The sequence below is a fragment of the Lampris incognitus genome, chromosome 20 (assembly GCF_029633865.1).
Source record: "Lampris incognitus isolate fLamInc1 chromosome 20, fLamInc1.hap2, whole genome shotgun sequence".
Classification (NCBI taxonomy): Eukaryota; Metazoa; Chordata; class Actinopteri; order Lampriformes; family Lampridae; genus Lampris; species Lampris incognitus.
The window spans coordinates 5,149,141-5,171,948 of NC_079230.1; the positions used below are offsets into that span (position 1 = coordinate 5,149,141).

Genomic DNA, 22,808 nt, shown 5'->3' on the forward strand with positions numbered 1-22,808 from the left:
ACTTATACTGTTAAAGTGACTGATTGACAAACCATTCTCTGAATTAATATTTTGTTAAATAGTTCTTCAATGTGATAACAACAAGTATTGTTTAGGTTATTGAAGAACTTAATGTCAGGGTCGGTGTCTTGTTCAAGGTTCACGAGTTTTAGTGCCCAATAGTCCAATATAGTACATAGTCAAACATGTTCATTACTTTGCTTGCTTGTAGTTACTGGTACTTGTGCAGTTCTGTGATCTCTCTGATGTAGAGCATCTCTGCTGTTCCGTTAAGCTTGCTGAAAACTTTGCAGTTGGTCGTCCACGTCGATTGAATTTATTTTCCGCTTCCTTAGCACGCGCGCCTTACTGGCAATGTTCGCATTTTTCTTGGTCAATCGCTCATTCACGTAGACACTGGTTCCCTTCAGCTTCCTGAAGAGGGGGTGGGGGTGGGGTGGTGGACTAGTAATGCACAGCCCGGCCTGTTGCACGCAGTGTTTCTGTAAGTTCTCTATTACTTACTCGGAGTGCTGCTTTGTCCCTTTTTGACCTGCCCGCCCGAACCTGTGATATTTCCTAGTAAGCTTACTCGAACCCGCCAGGCAGATTGTGGGTCAACCCGTGCATCACTACTATCTCGTCTGGTCCGATCCCACAGAACAGCTACTGTAGCTGAAATTGCTGAAGAAGTTAATGCTTCTATGACAGACAGGTGTCAGAACACACAGTGCATCACAGCTTGCTGCGTATGGGGCCTCAAAGCCACAGACCAGTCAGTGTCCACGATGACCCCTGTCCACCAATGCAAGTGCCTACAATGGGCACGTGAGCGTCGTAACTGGACCATGGAACAATGGAAGAAGGTGGCCTGGTCTGATGAATCACGTTTTCTTTTACATCACGTGGACGGCTGGGTGCGTGTGCGTCATTTACCTGGGGAAGAGGTGGCACCAGGATGCTCTATAGGAAGGAGGCCAGCCTGAGAGGGAGCGTGGTGCTCTGGGCAGTGTTCTGCTGGGAAACCCTGCGTCCTGGTGTTCATGTGGATGTTACTTTTTTTGTTGTTTTGATTTTTTTTAACCCTTTTTCTCCCCAATTGTACTTGGCCAATTACCCCACTGTTGCGAGTCGTCCCGGTCACTGCCCCACCCCCTCTGCCGATCCAGGGTGGGCTGCAGACTACCACATGCCTCCTCAAATACATGTGGATTCGCCAGCCGCTTCCTTTCAGCTGACAGTGAGGAGTTTCACCAGCAGACGCAGCACGTGGGAGGATCATACTATTCCCCCCAGTTCCCCCTCCCCCCTGAACAGGTGCCCCGAATGACCAGAGGAGGCGCTAGTGCAGCATACCCACAGCCAGCTTCCCACCTGCAGACACGGCCAATTGTGTCTGTAGGGACACCCGACCAAGCCGGAGGTAACACGGGGATTTGAACTGGCAGTCCCTGTGTTGGTAGGCGATGGAACAGAGTGATTTCACTGATACTACATTCTTCCTCTTTGATTGAAGGGTTGCTAATCAGTGAAATCACCTGGTGTGGAGCCCGGCTGGAATGAAACCCTGCATAGACATGGCTCTCCGTGGCACATGGTTAGCCACCCCTGGTTTACTTAAATTCAGTACAAGTAGACATTCAAATAATGCACAGCAATTTACAGAAAGAGGGTAGCTTACATATTGTGTCAGTCGATTATATTTTCAAGATATCCATGCTTGTGAGAATGGCCACAGGCTGTTTGTAGGCCCCTGCTCCGATCCGCAGAACCCCGTTCATCCCATGAAATGCTTGCCATGTGTTTCAGGAAATGGATTTCACCACACAAAATGCAATTTAGATACAGATGGAGAATTTATTGCCTTTAATTTACTTCAAGAAATAACATTGACTTAATCACAATTTCAGTGGATAGTTGATTACTGTACTCTCACTCATGTCTCATAAAAGTCTTGTCCAGTACAGAATCTGAAACTGAATAAATTCATGGCAGGCTTTTCTCAGTTGACTATAAAATGTTCTTTCCAATAATGTGATATTCAACATCCATTTTAGAGCTCCAACTTGACCACTAGTTTAGTCCTCCGTACACAAATTTAAATGATCAGATCATAACACGAGCCAGGTAATCAAATGTTCTTCTCTTTGATATGTTGTGTGTTTTGTCTTACAGTTCTTTTGCCGAAAACCTACACCCCAGTCTTGACACCTCCAGGGGTTTTCTCTCATGTATGTATTTGTATGGGTCTCTGCACATGTTTTGTTTTTACTAAACCGTTTACCACAAACTGAGCAAGCGAATGGCTTCTCTCCTGTATGTGTTCTCATGTGTAGTTGGACACATCGTCTTTGAGAAAATCCTTTACCACAAACTGAACACATGAATGGTTTCTCTCCCGTCTGTGTTCTAATGTGTCTCTGCATGTTTACCTTTTGAGAAAACCCATTACCACACATTGAGCAAGTAAACGGTTTTCTCTCAATAGATCTCTGTTGACTTATTTCATTGTTGTCTTTTGTATCCACACCGGACCGAGGTTCTCTAGTTTTGTTCCAGTCATCACTGTCTTCGGTCTCCCTTTCACAAAAGTCTGAAGGCAGGGGCTCACCGTCACAAGTTGATTCTAAATCACCATCCTGATCTAGGTTGCTTGCTGGTTCTGACAGTCCAAAGTCCTCTCCATCAGGTTCTGTTTTCATCTCTTGAGTTGAATTGCTGTCTGAAGGCTCTACCTGTTTGTCCTCCTCAGTTTGGCTTTGATGAAGCTGTGAGGAGTGAGGTTTCTCTTCATCACTTCCACTCTTTACAGGGACAGGAGGGAATGGAAACCTGATATCAGTCTCCTCCTGTTTTTGAAGCTGCTCTCCCTCTTGGCTGATCAAGAGTTTCTCCTGTTCCACTTTAATATGTGGGAGATCTGGCTCCTCCTGGCTCAGACTGGGGCTCCACTCCTGCTTCACAGAGTGAACCACCTCTTTAGAAACTAAGAGCTGCTGGAAGTCTGCAGGTGAGAGAAAAATATACATGACTAGATGCTTTAAATGAAGTTTTGAGCCATACATTTTTTTCTTCTGTTGACCTATTGTTTTTTAAAATGATATGGCCTGCTCCAAGCCAAGGCCATGCCAGTTACTTTATAGGCTTGTAAGACTTGTATTTCTTTGAGACTGGGAGTGTATTTAAACTTCAAAATTGTCCCATGTCCTGCTCCATACCTGTTATCGTGGTCAATAGTTTACAAAGTTTTCATTAGGACTAAATTGTGATTTTAGGGCTATACAAGTTTAATTATGACACTTTTGGGACATCAGATGCGCTCATCTCATAAAGACAACTTCTCCGACATGACTGGAAGGCAGCATGAGTTTAGCCACCCACTTAGCCAGCTAGCTCATGCTAGGTAGCAAAAAGCCATACATGCAGCTTTGGACACACAAGACGCTAATGGCTGCCGGATAACCAACTTAGCTAACATCTCTAGCTTGGTTTACTTAAATTCAGTACAAGTAGACATTCAAATAACGCACAGCAATTACAGAAAGTGGGTAGCCTACATATATAGAGACCCTTTTACAGTCGGTAAACAGTGATCAACTGATTTAGTATGCGCGCGCATTTTGGCAGCAAAAATAAGAGCTGGGCCGTGTCGCCCACACCGCGGGAGACAGCGCTGACCGCTCGACTAAGGCGTGTTCTATGCGTGACATAGGTGATAAAAGGGTCTGGTGTGTCAGTCAGTTATATTTTCAAGCTCTGCACGCTTGCCAGAATGGCCACAGGCTGGTTGTAGGTCCCTGCTCCGATCCGCAGAACCCCGTTCACCCCATGAAATGCTCGCCATGTTCCGGGGGGGATGGATTTCACCACACAAATTGCATTCTGGGTGCAGATGGCAGATCGATGTGCTACGTATTACTCTGCCATTGCTTCTGAATCCGTGTCACCCATCACATATAGTTTTGTCCCCCAACATGAACGCCCTTCACAATGTAGAGGCCATGTGGGGAAAATGAGTCTTTGCCATAACGAAGGGTTTTATCTAAACACAGCTGGACAGATATGCAGAAACACCATTCATTTGAATACAACTTTATTTTGTCCACACAATTAGTTTCGTGGAAAATATCCAAAATGACTCAGAATGTTACCCACAGTAATGCGTTTCATGACACAAATTATTTCAAAATAAAATCACGTTAGCGCCACATTAATGAACTTAAGTTTCCTAGGCACAACAACAATAACGAGAGCAATATGATCCCTTATCATTTCATTTTAATAACTTTTTTATTGGAAACCAGTGTTATATATGTTGGACACAAAGAACAGATCAGTGTTTCACAGCACCCCCCCCCTTTTTGTGTGTTATATAGAACAGAACTACAACAAAACCCTGTTCCGACCCCCCACCCACCTGTTCCGACCCCCCACCCATCCCAAACTGTCAGAGAAAATGGAAGAAGAGAGAATGCACACAGAGAACTGAATAAGTAAGACACATGCACATACAGAGAGTTGATCAAATGAAATAAAATAAAAGAGGGATCGGTGCAATAAAAAGGATGCTCGGGATGCCCACCACAAGGGAGGGATTCACGGATAACGAGTTGGGGTCCAGAGAGGTAAGGGAATTGACATGTGAGGTAACAGGCTGCCATCTTTTGTAGAACTTAGCAGTTGAGCCTCTTAAGGAGCACTTCAACCTCTCTAACGGGACAAATGACGTTACATCGTCTAACCAGTAGGTAGTGGACGGTGGATTTGGGCTTTTCCACTGTAACAGCATGCGTCTACGGGCAATGAGTGAGGCAAAGGCAACAACGTCAGAATTGTTCTTGGTAAGACTGGCTGGTACAGGGGTACCCCAAAGGTGGCTATCAATGGGCAGGGATCTAGCGCAATATTGAGGACTTCTGTCATCTTAAAGAAACAGGACCAGAACTCAGCTAATTTTGGAGAAGGAGAAAAACACATGACTATGGTCCGCCAGTGAAGTGTACGGGTAATATTAATTTATTGTACTCTCACTCACGTCTCAAGAAAAGTCTTGTCAAGTAGAGAATTTGTTCAACTGAAGGAATTCATGGCAGGCTTCTTTCTCTCAGTTGACTATATGATGTTATTTTCTCCAGTAATGTGACGTTCAACATCCACTTTAGAGCTCCAACTTGACCATTAGGTTAATTCTAAGTAGTTATAGTAGCCACAATATAATTATACTCTCGTTGTAAATTTACTGCACCAGCTACGACGTAGGAAATGAAAATGAACCAAATTAATCAGTTTCAGATCTGAAACTGTAAATTCGTGATAACAGGGATTTCTGTTTTTACTTTAGAGATACATACATACAATGACTTTCAATAAAAGGGGCATTTTTTTGGGGGGGTATCCCCCCTGCCTTTTCTCCCCAGTATCCGGCCAATTACCCCACTCTTCTGAGCTGTCCCACCCCCTCTACCGGTCCAGGGAGGGCTGCAGAGTACCACATGCCTCCTCCGACACTGGTGGAGTTGCCAGCCGTTTCTTTTCACTTGACAGTGAGGAGTTTCGCCAGGGGAGCGGCTTAGCGCGTGGGAGGATCATGCTATCGGCTCTGTGCATAACTGTAGTCCACTGACTTCCGGTTTCTACTGCAGCAGTCACACCAGTTTCATATCAAGTTATGTCCACAATTATGAGGATCCTCATCCTCATAACTGTGGACATAACTTAAGACTGCTTTTATTGTCATTGCCTTATACGCATGTCTCATACATACAAGGGAATGAAGTTACCTTTCACAAGGACCTCAGTGCCACATAAAAACAAATAACACAATAAATATTAAAAACAAAAAGTGCATTAAAAATAAGAATTACTTCACAGACCTAAACACCACAAGCACACTTGACACAGACAGTGAGTAAGACGGTCAGTCATTTTGTGGAAGGTCCAAGTGTTCAGGCTGTTGAGGAACCTCACAGCCTGAGGAATGAAACCGTTGCATAGTCTGGTGGAGGCAGCACGGCTGCTCCGGTACCTCCTGCCAGAGGGTAGGAGGGTGGAGTGGATGTGGGGAGGGTGATGTAATGACCTACTTTTCACTCTCACAGATGATAACACCCTTTCTGAATTAGCCATGGAACTTCGGCATGTTTATTTCGCTTGGTGCATAACGTGCACATAATCCGACTGACTCTCATCTACCTTCCCGCTCCCGTGGCTGCTCTGTTTACTATCCCATAACTCCCTGTGTCCTTAAAGGTGTATTCCCCTAATACTGAACATCACAGGTGAGTGGGGTCCTTCACAATGCTAAGAGCCTTCCGGGTGCACCGTGCGTCAAAGATGGCCTGGATGAATGGGAGAGCAATTTCTATGATCTGTCCAGCTGTTTTCACCATCCGCTGTAGGGATTTGCGGTCGGAGGCCTTGTAGTTCCCATGCCAGACAGTGATACAGCTGGTCAGAATGCTCTCTGGTGCCTCTGTAGAATGTGGTGAGGATGGATGGGGGGGAGACTCACCTTCTTCAGATGCTGCAGGAAGTGAAGACGCTGCTGGGCCTTCTTGGAGAGCGCAGTGACATGTGAGGACCAGGAGAGGTCCTCTGTGACGTGAACTCCCAGGAACCGAACACTGCTGACTTTCTCCACGTCCGTACCATTGATGGTCAGAGGGGTATGGTGGGTGCTGGTCTTTCTAAAGTCAATAATGATCTCCTTAGTTTTTCCTATGTTTAGGGAGAGGTAGTTGTTTTTGCACCTCACTGCCAGTTGATCCACTTCCGCTCTGTATGGTGATTCATCGGTGTTGCCGATGAGACCTACCACTGTGGTATCATCAGCAAACTTTAAATTGAGGTTGGAGGTGGATGATGCTGTGCAGTCATGAGTCAGCAGGGTGAACAAGAGCGGACTGAGCACACAGCCCTGTGGGGCTTTGGTGCTCAGTGTGATGGTCCTGGAGGAGAGCTTGCCAATTTGCACTGACTGTGGCCTCCCTGTGAGGAAGTCCAGCACCCAGTTGCAGTGGGGGGTGTTAAGGCCCAGCTGGCTCAGCTTTTCAATCAGGTTTTGTGGTATGATTGTGTTAAAAGCTGAGCTAAAGTCAATGAACAACATCCTTACATAGCTTTTCTTTCTCTCCAGGTGGGACAGGCCTGCATGAAGAGCAGAGGTTATGGCATCTTCAATGGAGCAGTTAGCGTGGTATGCAAACTGGAGAGGGTCCAGAGTGTAGGGGAGGCTGGACTTGATGTGCTTCATGACCAGCCTCTCAAAGCACTTCATGATGATGGGAGTCAATGCAATGGGGTGGTAGTCAGTGTGGCTTGATATGTACAACTTGAAACTTGTCACCCATTTGCTGGTAGGTGCAGGTGAAAGTTTGTCGACAGTTGTGTGCATGTGGTTGACATTTATCCATGGTAAATCCTGCAGGCATCGTGAAAAATATGCCACTGTTAATAGCACACGCCAACAAACAGGTATGACTACAGCAGTAGAAACCAGAAATGAGTGAACTACACTTATACACAGAGTGGATTCCGCCCCCCGAACAGGCACCCTGACCGACCAGAGGAGGCGCTAGTGCAGCAACCAGGACACACCCACATTCGGCTTCCCACCTGCAGACACAGCCAATTGTGTTTGTAGGGACGCCCGACTAAGCTGGAGGCAACACAGAGATTCAATCCAGCAATCCCTGTGTTGGTAGGTAACAGAATAGACTGCTACGCTACCCACACGCACGGGCATTTATTAACGGCTGGATGCCCACCAAAAATGGAATAACTGAATCAATGGATAAATGAATGAATGAGCAGATGAATAAATGAGGCAACGATAATAGACATAAATGGAAAATCAGAATCCAATAAGTGAGTGAAATGACTCAACTGGTAAAATACTAGATATCACTTAATTTGGCGATGGTGCAGCTTAGTAGGTGATTTCAGAACTACCGGAGAAGGCGGGGTGCTATGAAACGACTAAAATCTCTCTAAGGCTAAAAAGTAAGATTTCAGATTGCTATTTGACATCAGCTCTTATCAAAGGCAGCAGATTTGACTCGAGCCTACTTTGAATGGAGCATCGCTGCAGAGATGATGCCGTTCAGCTGGAGGTCGCTGTGGTCAGCGCCGGATGATACGTGACTTCCGGGCGAGGATTTCCCACAGAGAAGCCGAGGTTACCCGGCAACGGTGTCATATTCGCTATGTGTGGTATGTAGCGAACCCTGGGCCGGATCAGCCTGAGTCTCTTGGCAACAGTTAAATGCCAGTAAGCGAGCCTCTTAAGAGTGGTCTTTGGCGACAATCAGGCGTTGGTCCATCTGGTCAAGAGTCAAATAGCAATCTGCTATGCAGAATTTAACTGATCCGACTCAGTTGAAATAATCTGAAAGTAGTTTTGTTGGCCGGACGATAAAACTTTCAAAAATCCCACGTGAGGCTTTCTTTCTAGTAGAAACATTTAACAGAGCTCGACTTACTCATTTGAAGGGAGATACAAAAATGAGGCTCCTTCAAAAAAAGGAGAAAAATAAGCTGAGATGTGCACAGCTTGGTGAGAGAAAAACAAGGGGGGGGGGGGACTTTTAAAAAAAAAACTTTGGAAATGGCAAAGGACTTGAAAAAGACTAAAACTTAAGGACAAAGGCCGGACCGGCTTTACATGTCCTTCTTTTCTGGGATTGTCACAGGAAGGATGAATACCTTTTGCACCAGAGTCGAGATCCACCTCCTCATCGATATTCATTCCATGATCTTAGGAGAGAGGATTATTTGATTTAGACTATACACACACAGGTAATACATACCCAGTTTCACACCATGGTCAACCGATAGTGATTCTAAACATGGGTAGTATATTACTGTGTACTGCAAAAAACACCAAGAGAACATACAATTAAACAGTAATCATTCCATCACATTAAATACTCATCGACTGATTACTAGCAAGATGTTCCTACACCATTCCTACATATACAACACTATACTATACTGTTCCTACACTATTAGCAGATGAACAGAAGCTAATGAACATCTCATTGATTATCATATGATAAAAATAAAACCTTATGAGATGACTAACTGGATAACATCAATAAAATAAAATGAAAAAGAGACTGGTAAGTTAACAGAATATAGTTTGACCAGAGAGATCTAACCACATATGGTCACTAGGTGGCAGTATACATGGCAGGAATGCAGTTAAAATCTCAAATCAGTATTGCAGTCAATTAGAGGGACACAGTCATGGGAGTTAGATATTTGTTGATGGACTTGTTTGCTGAGTAATATTAGTTGGTTCACTAGAGGGTTAAACAATTAATTAAATCACTTCAGACATGTACAGAAACACGGAGTTATATTTAAAGGAGTGAGAGAAGGTTACCGCCACTCGGCACAGTTCAGAGAAGGAATGAGGTTTGAACTGATCAATTCACGTCATTGTCCTAATAAAAACGAGAATGTATTTAATGTAAACACACCATTAATGTCTCCATCATATGGTGGGGTGAGAAAGTTATACTTTAAAAAGGAAAGCACTCCTGTCTTGTGTGGAGATGGGATTAACTCTTCATGCATGTCAAATAAAAGCCCGCCCTACCTCTCGCTCCCCTACCAAACCCGTCCCTGCAACCTCCAGCCTGTCACAGTCACCAGGGCAAAGCTGTCGTGTACCTCAGAGGAAGCACATGTGATATGCTGATCTAGGAGTCGTAGCAGCGAGGTTACTTACTGCAGTGGGGTTGGGGGAAAAAAGTGGATTTAAATTTTTTTAAAAAACAAACAAAAAACAGATAAACAATTTTCAGCTCCCCATTGCCCTTCCCAATTAGACTTGAACAAGCTGTAGGTTTAAGGGAGGGATAATGTAGTCTCGCTCTCTCATCTATAGCCGCTTTTCTGGGGTCGGGTCGCGGTGGCAGCAAGCTAAGCAGGACACTCCAGACGTCCCTCTCCCCAGCAACGCCCTCCAGCTCCTCCTGGGGGATCCCAAGGTGTTCCCAGGCCAGATTGGACATGTAGCCCCTCCAGCGCATTCTGGGTCTACCCCGGGGTCTCCTCCCAGTTGGACGTGCCCAGTAAACCTCCAAAGGAAAATGCCCAGGAGGCATCCTGATCAGATGCTTGAACCATCTCAACTGGCTTCTTTCGATGCGAAGGAGCGGCGGCTCTACTCCGAGCTCCCTCCGGAGGTCCGAGCTCCTCACCCTATCTCTAAGGCTGAGCCCAGACACCCTACGAAGGAAACTCATTTCAGCCACTTGTATCTGCGATCTCAACCTTTCGGTCACTACCCAAAGCTCATGACCATAGGTGAGGGTTGGAACAAAGATTGACTGCTCTCTCTTTGACTCTCTGAAGATTGACTGCTCGCTCTCTCTTTCTCTCCAACTATACTCTCTCACCTAGATGCGCATTTACAACAAGTGGTAAACTAGAAAGGATTTTTTGAAAGGCTCATAAGGAATCTTATCAATATTTATTTTAATTTACAAAACAATCCACTTGCAAGATACAGAAATTTGGCACTGATTGAGCTAACATCAATATGTACTAGACAGTACCAATGTCATTTGGTCAGTACCCTTAAAAATATCAAGATGAGTCTCCTAAATTTGCATCCAAAATCTTGTCAAAACATTCATTTAATATTTCTAGTGCAGCCTCTATAATTCTCAACTAGGAAAGAGGCAGGAAAGAGGTGCAGGGTAGGGATGTTAATGATTAACCGATAGTTGGTTAATTGCCGTTAAGAATTTAACCGATTAAAAACGTATTAACCAACAACGTATGTTTCATTTCTGTATCATTTCTACGGAGCTCATATACTGCGTAATTAACTTTTATACCACCCAAACTATCGGTGCAATAGAAGAAGTAGTGGTCATAGTACCGAGAAATAGAAATGTATTTTCTGCGCTCACAAGTCACTCCTCCTGACTGTGTAAGTTTATTGTGGAGAGGCTCAGAATCGGACTCTGATTATTTTTTTAATTTTCCTTTTTATGTACTAAAACTTAAACTGAGAAAAACATGTGCGTTTTGTATCTTATTAATTTATTTTGGGGGGGGGGTTAATGATTAACGACTATTGATTGTTAACGTGTTCAGCTATTGGTTAAGGAAAATGCATGAAATTTGCAACCATAGTGCAAAGAAAATAAAAAAAACCTTACTAAAAAAACACCCCAAATAACAGATGCTGATTCACACTAATATTATCAGATGACCTCTGTGTTCGCCGAAATATGGTAGATAATTTGCACTGGAATGTTTACTTTACCAACTATGGATATTGCCGATTTGCAAAGGATTAACATCACAATGACCGCCGCAAATATTACAAATTACTCGAGGTCCCCAGGTAACACTAATACCGTGCAAATAGGATATAAGTACACAAATTCAAATCATGATCTGATCATGGCATGTGAACTTTTTTTTTTCACAAGATGAGCCAACTAATCCCATTTTCTTCTGTGATGTCATGTACTTTGTCTGACAGTTCTTTTGCAGATACCCTTCACCACAATCTTGACACCAATTCCGATTTTCTCCCTTGTATGTATTTTCATGTGTGTCTGCATAACTCTTTTATGAGAAAACCTTTTCCCACACACCGAGCAAGTGAAAGGTTTCTCTCCTGTGTGTGTTCTCATGTGTGTCTGCACATCTCTTCTTTGAGAAAACCTTTTGCCACAGACTGAGCAAGCAAATGGTTTCTCACCCATATGTATTCTGACATGTGACTTCAAATGATCGCTTCTACTAAACCCTTTGTCACAGACAGTGCAACTAAAAGGTTTCTCTCCTGTATGTGTTCTTATGTGTATCTGCAAAAGTTTTTTTTGAGAAAAGTCTTTATCGCAGATTGTGCAACTAAATGGCTTCATTCCTGTATGTGTTCTCATGTGTGCCTCCATATTTCCATTTTCAGAAAACCCTTTACCACAAACAGAGCAGGTGAAAGGTTTCTCTCCTGTATGTATTCTCATATGTGTTTGAATCACTCTTTTTTGAGAAAACCCTTTACCACAGACTGAGCAACTAAATGGTTTTTCTCCTGTATGTGTTCTCATGTGTGCCTGCATATTTCCATTTTGTGAAAACCCTTTACCACAGACTGAGCAACTAAATGGCTTCTCTCCTGTATGCGTTCTCATGTGTGTCTGCATGAGTCTTTTTTGAGAAAACCCTTTACCACAAACCGAACAAGTGAAAGGTTTCTCTCCTGTATGTGTTCTTATGTGTGTCTGCATATATCGTCTTTGAGAAAACCTTTGGCCACAGACTGAGCAAGCAAATGGTTTCTCACCCATATGTATTCTCATATGTGTCTTCAAATTTCCGCTTCTATTAAACCCTTTAAAACAGACTGTGCATTTGAACGGTCTCTCTCCTGTATGTGTTCTCATGTGTCTCTGCATATCTCTACTTTGATAAAAACTTTTGCCACAAACTGAGCAACTAAAGGGTTTTTCTCCTGTATGTGTTTTTATGTGTCTATTCATTTCTACTCTTCGAGAAAACGCACTACCACAGACTGTGCAAATAAAGGGTTTCTCTCCTGTATGTGTTCTCATGTGTCTCTGCATATCTCTACTTTGATAAAACCTTTTGCCACAAACTGAGCAACTAAAGGGTTTTTCTCCTGTATGTGTTTTCATGTGTCTATTCATTTCTCCTCTTCGAGAAAACGCACTACCACAGACTGTGCAAACAAAGGGTTTCTCTCCTGTATGTGTTCTCATGTGTGCCTGCATATTTCCATTTTGTGAAAACCTTTTACCACAAACTGAGCAAGTGAATGGCTTCTCTCCTGTATGTATTCTCATGTGTTTTTTCAAATTTTCGCCTCTACTAAACCCATTACCACAGGTGGTGCAACGAAATGGCTTCTCTCCTGTATGTGTTCTCAAGTGTGTCTGCATGTTTCCACTTTGAGAAAACCCTTTACCACAAACTGAGCAAGTGAATGGCTTCTCTCCTGTATGTGTTCTCATGTGTCTCTGCATATCTCTTCTTTGATAAAACTTTTTGCAACAGACTGAGCAACTAAACGGTTTCTCTCCTGTATGTCTTATTGTGTGTTTCTGCATTTCTCCTCTTTGAGAAAACGTTTTGCCACAGAATGAGCAAGGGAATGGCTTGTTTCCTGTATGTGTTCTCATGTGTCTCTGCATATCTCTTCTTTGATAAAAGCTTTTGCCACAGGCTGAGCAACTAAATGGCTTCTCTCCTGTATGTGTTCTCATATGTGCCTGCATATCTATATCTTGAGAAAACCTTTTACCACAGACTGAGCAAGTTAACGTTTTTTTCTCAGTAGATCTCTGATGACTTATTTCATTGTTATCTTTTGTATACATACTGGACCGAGGTTCTCTAGTTTTATTCCAGTCATCATCACTGTCTTCAGTCTCACTTTCACAAAAGTCTGAAGGGATGGACTCACCATCACTAGTTGAATCTAAATCACCATCCTGATCTAGGGTACTGGCTGGTCTTGACAGTCCAAAGTCCTTTCCATCAGGTTCTGTTTTCATCTGTTCAGTTGACGTGCTGTCTGAAGGCTCTACCTGTTTGTCCTGCTCAGTTTGGCTTTGATGAAGCTGTGAGGAGTGAGGTTTCTCTTTATCAGTTTCATTCTTTACAGGGACAGGAGTAATTGGAAACTTGATATCAGCCTCCTCCTGTTTTTGAAGCTGCTCTCCCTTGTGGCTGATCAAGAGCTTCTCCTGTTCCACTTTAATGTGTGGTAGTTCTGGATCCTCCTGGCCCAGACTGGGGCTCCACTCCTGCTTCACAGAGTGAACCACCTCTCTAGAAACTAAGAGCTGCTGGAAGTCTGGAGATGAGAAAAAAATGCATTACTGGATGCTTTAAATGAAGTTATGAGCAATAACAACTTGAATACCTTGATGCATACTCAATAATCCAGGTAAGCAAATCCCAAAAAGTTGAATTAGTTCATCTGGACACAATGTTTAGTGGAAGGAACGTTTCATCACTCATCTAAGTAACTTCGTCAGTCTCAACTGACTGTAGGTATCCCCCAACCTTACAAACAGTACAGTTGCATAATGATCGAAACCAATGATTGGTTTCATCTACAAATTGCTGTGACCATTAACTAGAATTGCAATGGCCATGTGGCTATTAACAGAGGACTGGGGAATAGTTGCAATCACAGCACTGTACAATCGTGACAGATGTACTTATTAAAAAGAACCTCTTACTATTAAACCAGACATGTGAAAGTCATGACGCAACTTAGCGGTATAACTACTGGGTCTGCCGCACAACCGTAGTAGTGTAGCACTGTATGGGAGGAGCAACAAACTCCAGCTCCCTATCAGCAGTTCAGGGTTTCTTGCACGAGAGGCACTGTTCTACCGGGACTCCAAGGACTCTAGAGTGGCATCAGCAGACATTATGGTGCAGACAAGCAGGAAGTGGAGAGCTGAGGAAGGCCTGGAGACAGCAGTCTCGGCTGAGACACAGGGTTTTGGTGGGCATAGTGGCAACTGGACGGGCAGGGCTAGGAGCCATCCCACAACCTCGCTATGACAAGGCCCACGGCAAGGACAAATACCATTTAGTCCTGCAGGAGGTGCGTATAAGTGTCGAGGAGGAAAGGACCAGCAGAATAGTGGGCAAGCAGTAGCAGGAACCATGGACAAGATGGGAGGGTGCGCTAGAGAGGAAGAAATCATGGACAGATATCTGGCAGGCAGAACCTCAGTGGATCAAGTTCATGGTACAAGCTGTGTATGATGTTCTGTCTTGCCCAACATATCCATCTCAGGGGCAAGATTGATTCTCTATCATGTCCTCTATGCCCTGGAAAAGGTACTCGAGCACATCCTCAGCAGCTGCCCATCAGCCCTGGGGAAGGGCCATTACTGCTGGCGACATGACCAGGTGCTGAAGACAGTTGCAGAGGCCATCTCCAAAGCTGTGGCCAACAACAAGCAAGTCTGCAGACAGAGGAACATTGCCTTTGTCAGGGCTGGTGTGCAGCCTCAGTCAAAGCCCAAATCAGCAGCTGGTCTCCTCACCTCTGTATCATACTAGGAGCTGCAAGTCGACTTGGGAGGGCAGCTCAAGTTCCCAGACCACATTGTGACAACTTCGCTGAGGCCAGACATAATGCTATTATCAGCCTCTTCAAAACAGGTGTTCTTTGTAGAGCTGACAGTTACCTGGGAGGACTGAGTAGAGGAGGCAAATGAGTAGAAGCAGTCCAAGTGCCAAGAGCTGGCGGATTAGTGCCAGAGGAGAGGCTGGAAAACGCATTGTGAGCCCACTGATGAGGGGTGTACAGGCTTTTCTGGCCGCTCACTGTGCAAGCTCTACACTCTACTTGACATTGCTGGGGCTGGTAAAAGGAAAGCCATCAAGTCTTCCACGGAGGCTGCAGAGAGGGCCTCTAGAGAGCTTTGGGTCAGCAGTCATCCATGGACTAATGCTGCTGGGACACAAGCCAGGGCCTGATCAACCCTGGCTGGGTCGCCCAAGATGTTGATGTTGAAAAACCCTAAACACCCGAGGACCTCAGTTAACACCACTGATGATGTATCCCAGTGCATCCCAGGATGTATCTTTAATCATTCAAACTGGTTCAGCCAGTGACGCCCAGGAAAAGGCTGGGTGACCACCAAGAACAGATTGGTGATGACTGGAGAGACAGTTCACAGCTCGGAAAGACGGCAACGGGGGCAGGAAGGAGTAGCAGCCCAACCTGCATCTTTCGTTAGGAAGAACCCACATAAGCTACAGATACACAAATTGAGATATACACCCAGGGGAGCCCGGGGGGGGGTGAGTACCCCAACAGGATGGACCTAATGATGACAACTTTGGCGAACAGATTACCAATGACGACAACCCGAACATGCATTTGCAGCAAGGTCTGCAAGAACAACCATGGCCTTAAAATCTATCAGGCCCAAATGAAATGCCTGGCATATAAGGGAGCAGTGCAGCACACCAGATCCACTCCTGGTGAGATGCAGGAGGAGCCTGGCCCGGAGACACCCCACAGAGCCCAGAACCTCCATGTAATAAGCTCTCTGGCTCACAGCAGAATAGTTCAGCAGAGTCGAATTAAGTGGCCTCCAGCAAGCCAGCAGAGAGTGGTGCCAATTTGATGAGGAAGTGGCCAGAATCCTCATGTCAACAGCAAAGGGAGACGCAGACAGACGACTTCTGACGATGACAACCATCCCTGTCAGTTTTGTACCAGAGAGGTCTGGTGTTGAAGAGGGCAAGACCACCAGACCCAAGTACACCATGAAACGAAGGGCAAACAAGATCCACCAACTGCGGCAAGAGCTTTAGACTCTTAGACTTTAGCTTTAAACTGGCAAGGCAGTTCAAGGTAGCAACCGAGGACAAACCAACACTGGCTGAGCTCCGTTACATCATCAAGAAGAAGCTCATGACCCTGCGCAGAGCAGAAAGGCACAGGAGACGGTGTAGTGAGAGAGCCACGAAGCGTGCTGTGTTTATAGCTGATCCATTTGGATTCACAAGAAGCTGTTAGGGCAGAAAAGCAGTTGTCTTGCCTGCTCTAAAGAAGAGGTAGATCACTTTCTGCAGAACACTCTTGAGTGACCCTGATAGAGAGCAAGAGCTAGGGCCCCGCAGAGCCCTTTTGGACTTACCAGCGCCAATGGTGGAGTTCAACACCAGAGAGCTGGAGGTAGTTACTGCAGCCAGTGCCAGCTCTGCGCCAGGACCCAGTAGAGTACCCTATAAGGTGTACAAGCACTGCCCAGAGCTCCTCAGTATCCTCTGGAAGATTCTGTGGGTGATTTGGCGCAGGGGGAATGTAGTAGACGAGTGGAGGCAGGCAGAGGTAGTCTAGATACCAAAGGAAGAAAACACAAACAAGCTGGAGCAGTTCAGATCCATCTCACTCGTCAGTATGGCGGGGAGATCTTCTTTAGTGTCCTATCCAGAAGGATGACAGACGTCCTCCGTAAGAATGCCTACATTGATACTTCGGTAAAGAAAGGTGGCATTCCTGGAGTTCCATGGGTGCCTAGAACACACCGGTGTTGGCACCCAGCTGATCAGTCCTTTGGGCGATGTTGGTTTATGAGGTTACCCTGTCGACAGTGGAGACCTTGGAGAGGAGGATCAGTAGCTACCTCCGAAGATGGCTGGGTCTGCCGCGGAGCCTTAGTAGTGCAGCACTGTATGGCAGGACCAATAAACTCCAGCTCCCTATCAGCAGCCTCGATGAGGAGTTCAGGGTTTCTCGCACAAGAGAGGCACTGCTATACCAGCACTTCAAGGACTCTAGAGTGGCATCAGCAGGCATTATGGTACAGACAAGCAGGAAGTGGAGAGCCGAGGAAGGCCTGGAGATAGGAGAGTCTCGGCTGAGACACAGGGCATTGGTGGGCACACTGGCAACTGGACGGGCAGGGCTAGAAGCCATCCCACAACCTCGCTATGACAAGGCCCATGGCAAGGACAAATGCCATCTAGTCCTGGAGGAGGTGCAGATAGGTGTCAAGGAGGAAAGGACCAGCAGAATAGTGGGCAAGCAGCAGCAGGGAGCATGGCCAAGGTGGGAGGGTGTGCTGTTGAGGAAGATATCATGGGCAGATATCTGGCAGGCAGAACCGCAGCAAATCAAGTTCTAAGTATGATGTTCTGCCTAGCCCAGCATATCTCCATCTCTGAGGCAAGATTGATTCTCCATCATGTCCTCTGTGCCCTGGAAAAAGTTCAGTCAAGCACATCCTCAGTAGCTGCCAATCAGCCCTGGAGGAGGGCCATTACTGCTGGCGACATGACCAGGTGCTGAAGACAGTTGCAGAGGCTGGAAGACACATTGTGAGCCCATTGAAGTGGGGTGTAGAGGCTTTGCTGGCCGCTTACTGCGCAAGCGCTACACTCTACTTGGCATCACTGGGGCTGCTAAAAGGAAAGCCATCAAGTCTTGCATTGAGGCTGGACAGAGGGCCTCCCAATGGCTTTGAATCAGAAAGAGTGATCTGTGGGCCAATGCTGCTGGGACACAAGCCATGGCCTGATCAACCCTGGCCGGAATTGCCTGAGAGAGGGTGTATGATGTTGAAGACCCGAAACACCCAAGGACGCCGGGAAACATCACTGATGATGTGTCCCGGTGCATCCTAGGATGTATCTTCAATCATCAGATGAACTGTGTTCGCTGAAATATGGTAGATAACTTGCGCTGGAATTTTTAATTTACAAATTATGGACATTGCCGATTTGCAAGGGATTGAGATCACAGACAGCTTCCGCAAATATTACAACTTACTAGAGGTCCTCAGGTAACACTAGTACTGTGTGAACAGGACATAAGTACACAAATTCAAATGATGATCTGATCATGGCATGTGAACAATTTTTTTTCCACAAGATGAGTCAAATAATCCAATTTTCTTCTCTTCTGTATCATGTGTTTTGTCTGACAGTTCTTTTGCAGGACCCTTCACCACAATCTTGACACCAACAGGGATTTTCTAATTTGTATGTATTTTCATGTGTCTGCATAACTCTTTTTATGAGAAAACCTTTTACCACACACCGAGCAAGTGAAAGGGTTCTCTCCTGTATGTTTTCTCGTGTGTCTGCACATCTCTTCTTTCAGAAAACCTTTTGCCAAAAACTGAGCAAGTCAATGGTTTCTCACCCATATGTATTCTCACGTGACTTGAAATGATCGCTTCTACTAAACCCTTCTTCACAGACTGAGAAACTAAAAGGTTTCTCTCCTGTATGTGTTCTCATGTGTCTCTGGATTTCTCTTCTTTGATAAAACATTTTGTCACAAACTGAGCAACAAAAGGGTTTTTCTCCTGTATGTGCTTTTATGTGTCTATTCATTTCTCCTCTTTGAGACACTACCACAGACTGAGCAAGTAAATGGCTTCTCTCCTGTATGTATTCTCATGTGTTTTTTTCAAATTTTCGTTTCTACTGAACCCATTATCACAGACTGTATAACGAAATGGCTTCTCTCCTGTAAGTGTTTCCATGTGTGCCTGCATATTTCTATTTTAAGAAAACCCTTTACCCCAGACTGAGCAAGTGAACATTTTTTTTATCAATAGATCTCTGATGACTTATTTCATTGTTATCTTTTGTATCTAAACCGGACCAAGGTTCTCTAGTTTTGTTCCAGCCATCATCAATGTCTCACTTTCACAGAAGTCTGAAGGGATGGACTCACCATCACTTGCTGGTTCTAAATCACCATCCTGATCTAGGTTACTGGTTGGTTCTGACAGTCCAAAGTCCTCTCCATCAGGTTCTGTTTTCATCTGTTTAGTTGATATGCTGTCTGAAGGCTCCACCTGTTTTTCCTGATCAGTTTGGCTTTGATGAAGCTGTGAGGAGTGAGGTTTCTCTTCATCACTTTCACTCTTTACAGGGATAGGAGTAATCGGAAACTTGATATCAGCCTCCTCCTGTTTTTGAAGCTGCTCTCCCTCTTGGCTGATCGAGAGTTCCTCCTGTTCCACTTTAATGTGTGGGAGATCTGGCTCCTCCTGGCCAAAAATGGGGCGCCACTCCTGCTTCACAGAGTGAACCTCCTCCTTAGAAACTAAGAGCTGCCAGAAGTCTGGAGGTGAGAAAAAAATGCATTACTGGATGCTTTAAATTAAGTTATGAGCAATACAACTTGAATATCTTGATGCATGCTCAATAATCCAGGTAAGGAAACCCCAGAAAGTTTAATTAGTTCATCTGGACATAATGTTCAGTGGGAGGAACATTTCATCACTTATCTAAGTAACTTCGTCAGTCTCAACTGACTACAGGTATCCCCCAACCTTACAACCAGCACAGTTGCATAATGACAAAAACTAACGACTGGTTTCATCTACAAATGGCTGTGACCATTAACTAGCATTACAAAGGCCATGTGTACCATTAACAAAGGACTGGGTAATAGTTGCAATCACAGCATTGTACAATCGCGACCGATGTACTTATTAAAAAGAACCTCTTAATATTAAACTAGACGTGTGACAGTCATGACGTTACTTAGCGGCATAACTAGTATTTATGAGCCCCTGAAAGATCCACATAGTGGTTACAAGAAACTTGATAGTTTGTCTGAAGCTGTTAGAACAGTAAATGCTTTTGAAAGAATTTTGTATGATAGATTATACCCAGCGGAAACTACACCTAGTCTGTATGATTTACCTACGATTCATAAACAGGATGTGCCATTACGGGCTATTGATAGTATGATTAACTCAATGACCTATACCATCTCTAAGGTTCTGACATCTATGCTTAACCCGTTATTAAACAATAATGAACACATTCAGAATACTATGGATTTTGTGGATAAGGCGAGGGACAATATTATGGTGGATGAAACGATGGTCTCTCATGATGTTATAATAATAAGAATAATATGATAGTAAGATAGAAAGATTATCCTGGCTGATTGTAGGTAGAGATTCTAACAGTGCTTAAAGCACTTTAGGAAAAAAAATAGTAAGGAATAATAACAACAAAAGTGAGAGTGTCATGTCAAGTTGGAAGAAAAAGAAAGTGTAAGTAAAGAAAGGACAAAGAGAGGTCTTAAAGCAAGGTTGAGGCCTTGTAGGCCTCAAAGGGGGGAAATATATGGTAGTACGTAAGGGCACATGTGGGTATCTGTCATTTCATGTGACTAGAGTGACGAGCAATTGTGGCAAGTAGCACAAGGCCATATAACCAGGACAAAACATTAGTAGAAGATAAACTTGTTTATGCCCAAAAGTATGATAAGTGACATTCCATCATGTGAGTGTAACCATTATTATGCAGGAAACAGTAGTAGCAGTAGTAGTAGTAGTAGCAGCAGCATATCAAGACAACCATTAGACTGTCAAAGGAGGATGACTGAAGACATCCTGACGTCATCCTTGCATCGATAGAGAGGCTCCTGCTCTGCCAACATGTCCTGATCAACAAGGTCCCCGATTAATAGCAGGACATTGACTGATGCCAGTAGATTGTTCACTAGATTTGTAAATGGTATAAAGACAGGGAGGCTTCTGTCTGATTTTCAGTCACTCTGCAGACCTGACTCACACTTTGTTGATACGTCAATAAAAGTCTTGTTTTGAAGGATCCTCGTCTCATTGACTTTTTTTGCAATTTCTCTGTATCACTGGCCACCACAGCGACAAGAAAAGAAACAAGTGTGCCTGAAGTAGCATCCTTGTAAATTAACACGGGCTTCAGCAAGACTTCAGCAATCAACTGATAGCATGAAAAGCTGCCCTCATTCACAAATAAACAAAAGACTTCAGCCGAAATCTTCCCGTTATGGACAATGATTACAGAATCCCTCAGACCAAAAAAAACAAACCCCAAAATAAAAAAACAAACCCCAAAATAAAAAAACAAAACATTTTGTGGTATATTAAAATCAAAAACAGCTTTCATACAAAAACAACATAGAATTCTGTACCAGCTCTCATACAAGACTAATGCTTTCTGTGGAATAGGTGGCAAAACGATACATAATGGAGAAACTATAAATAACAGGCCACAATGAAATCCTGGCCATGCATGGAAGTGCGACATAGACACCGTGCTCAGCTGGTGATGCGGGAGTGTGCAGGGTTTTGGGGTCAGAGCAGCAGTCTCCCTACAAGCTCTGGCGTGCGCGTGCTCCGTCGTGCAGCAGCTATATCGCCTGCACGAGACACGAGCTGCCAGTTAAAGTGCGCAGTTATGGTGACAGAAGATTCTGTAGCAGTGTTTTAACTATTCCATGACTTTGGTTTTTGTACCGACCGCCCGAACCCGTGATAATTTCTAACAAGCTTACCCGAACCCGCCCGACCCGCACTTCACTACTAGCTAGCTGCTCCTGCGCATCACTACTAGCTAGCTAGCTAGCTGCTCCTGCACATCACTAATAGCTAGCTAGCTAGCTAGCTGCTCCTGCACATCACTACTAGCTAGATCTGCGGGTCGTCCCGCGGGTAGCTAACGTTAGCTAGCTAGCCAGCAATCCATATTAGGGACGTCGCCTCTCCAACTCACTACTACTAGCCGAAGTTACAGCTGCGGATCCACAAACCTGAAAAACCCTCTGGCCGCGGCTCACTGGCTGATGCTGCCGAACCAGGTTCTGGGGACGGGGGCTGAGGCGGACTCCTCATGACACTCTTCCGTATGTCCATAGCTGGCAAGGCTGCTCACCGAGGCGACGCGACTGGACGCGGAAAAAGACAACAAACGCGACTACTACGACGACTTCTTCTACTTCTTTTTCTTCTTCGTATTTTCTTCTTCGTGTTTATTGGCTGTTGGTAAACAACGAATTGGTACATTACCGCCACCAGCTGGTATGGACTGGATCAGAATGCCAATTATTTACGCCACCCCCCCAAAAAAAACCCTCAAAGCTTGTTAATTAAATTAGTTACTCTAAGAAACTGAAACAAGATTTTATAACACTCAGTTGAGTTCTTCTGTAGAATATCTACTAAATCAAGTTGTACTTTTATTTTCCTGGGATTTTGACGCCTTCTTCCTGCCTCATATGTCTGACAATATATCATACCTTGTCTATCGTTTCTTCTTGTCCACAGGAGTCACATCTGCCTGGATTGTGTTTGCCTGGTTTGAAAAGTGTACTGTTTAGTCCAGTGTGTCCGAATCTGAGTCTTGACATTATCATCTCATCTCTCCTGTTCCTTCCTGCACACCTCATGTCTCCCACTAACCTTTGAACTCTGTAAAACCACCGTCCTTTCCTCGCTTCCTCCCATTGCTTTTGCCACCTTTCCTTCAGTCTGTGCTTAACGATGCTCTTTATTTCTGTC

At 44.6% G+C, this 22,808-nt stretch overlaps 2 protein-coding genes across 3 annotated transcripts; both read right to left on the reverse strand.

The window, feature by feature from the left end:
* Positions 1–269: 269 nt before the first annotated feature.
* LOC130130960 (uncharacterized) lies at positions 270–22,186 on the reverse strand. The gene is made up of 5 exons (XM_056300823.1): positions 22,061–22,186; positions 19,199–19,591; positions 13,436–13,828; positions 2,647–2,983; positions 270–414 (listed from the first exon to the last, which is right to left on the reverse strand). The coding sequence occupies exons 1-5, from the start codon at positions 22,161–22,163 to the stop codon at positions 270–272; spliced, it is 1,371 nt and encodes a 456-aa protein (XP_056156798.1). The 5' UTR covers positions 22,164–22,186.
* LOC130130886 (gastrula zinc finger protein XlCGF57.1-like) lies at positions 11,393–13,374 on the reverse strand. 2 transcript variants are annotated; one of them, XM_056300746.1, is made up of 2 exons: positions 11,898–13,374; positions 11,393–11,813 (listed from the first exon to the last, which is right to left on the reverse strand). In XM_056300746.1, the coding sequence occupies exons 1-2, from the start codon at positions 13,347–13,349 to the stop codon at positions 11,466–11,468; spliced, it is 1,800 nt and encodes a 599-aa protein (XP_056156721.1). In that variant the 5' UTR covers positions 13,350–13,374; the 3' UTR covers positions 11,393–11,465. The 2 variants fall into 2 exon arrangements, with proteins under 2 accessions (XP_056156721.1, XP_056156720.1); XM_056300745.1 differs by having other exon boundaries at positions 11,393–11,670; positions 11,755–13,374.
* Positions 22,187–22,808: the final 622 nt, after the last annotated feature.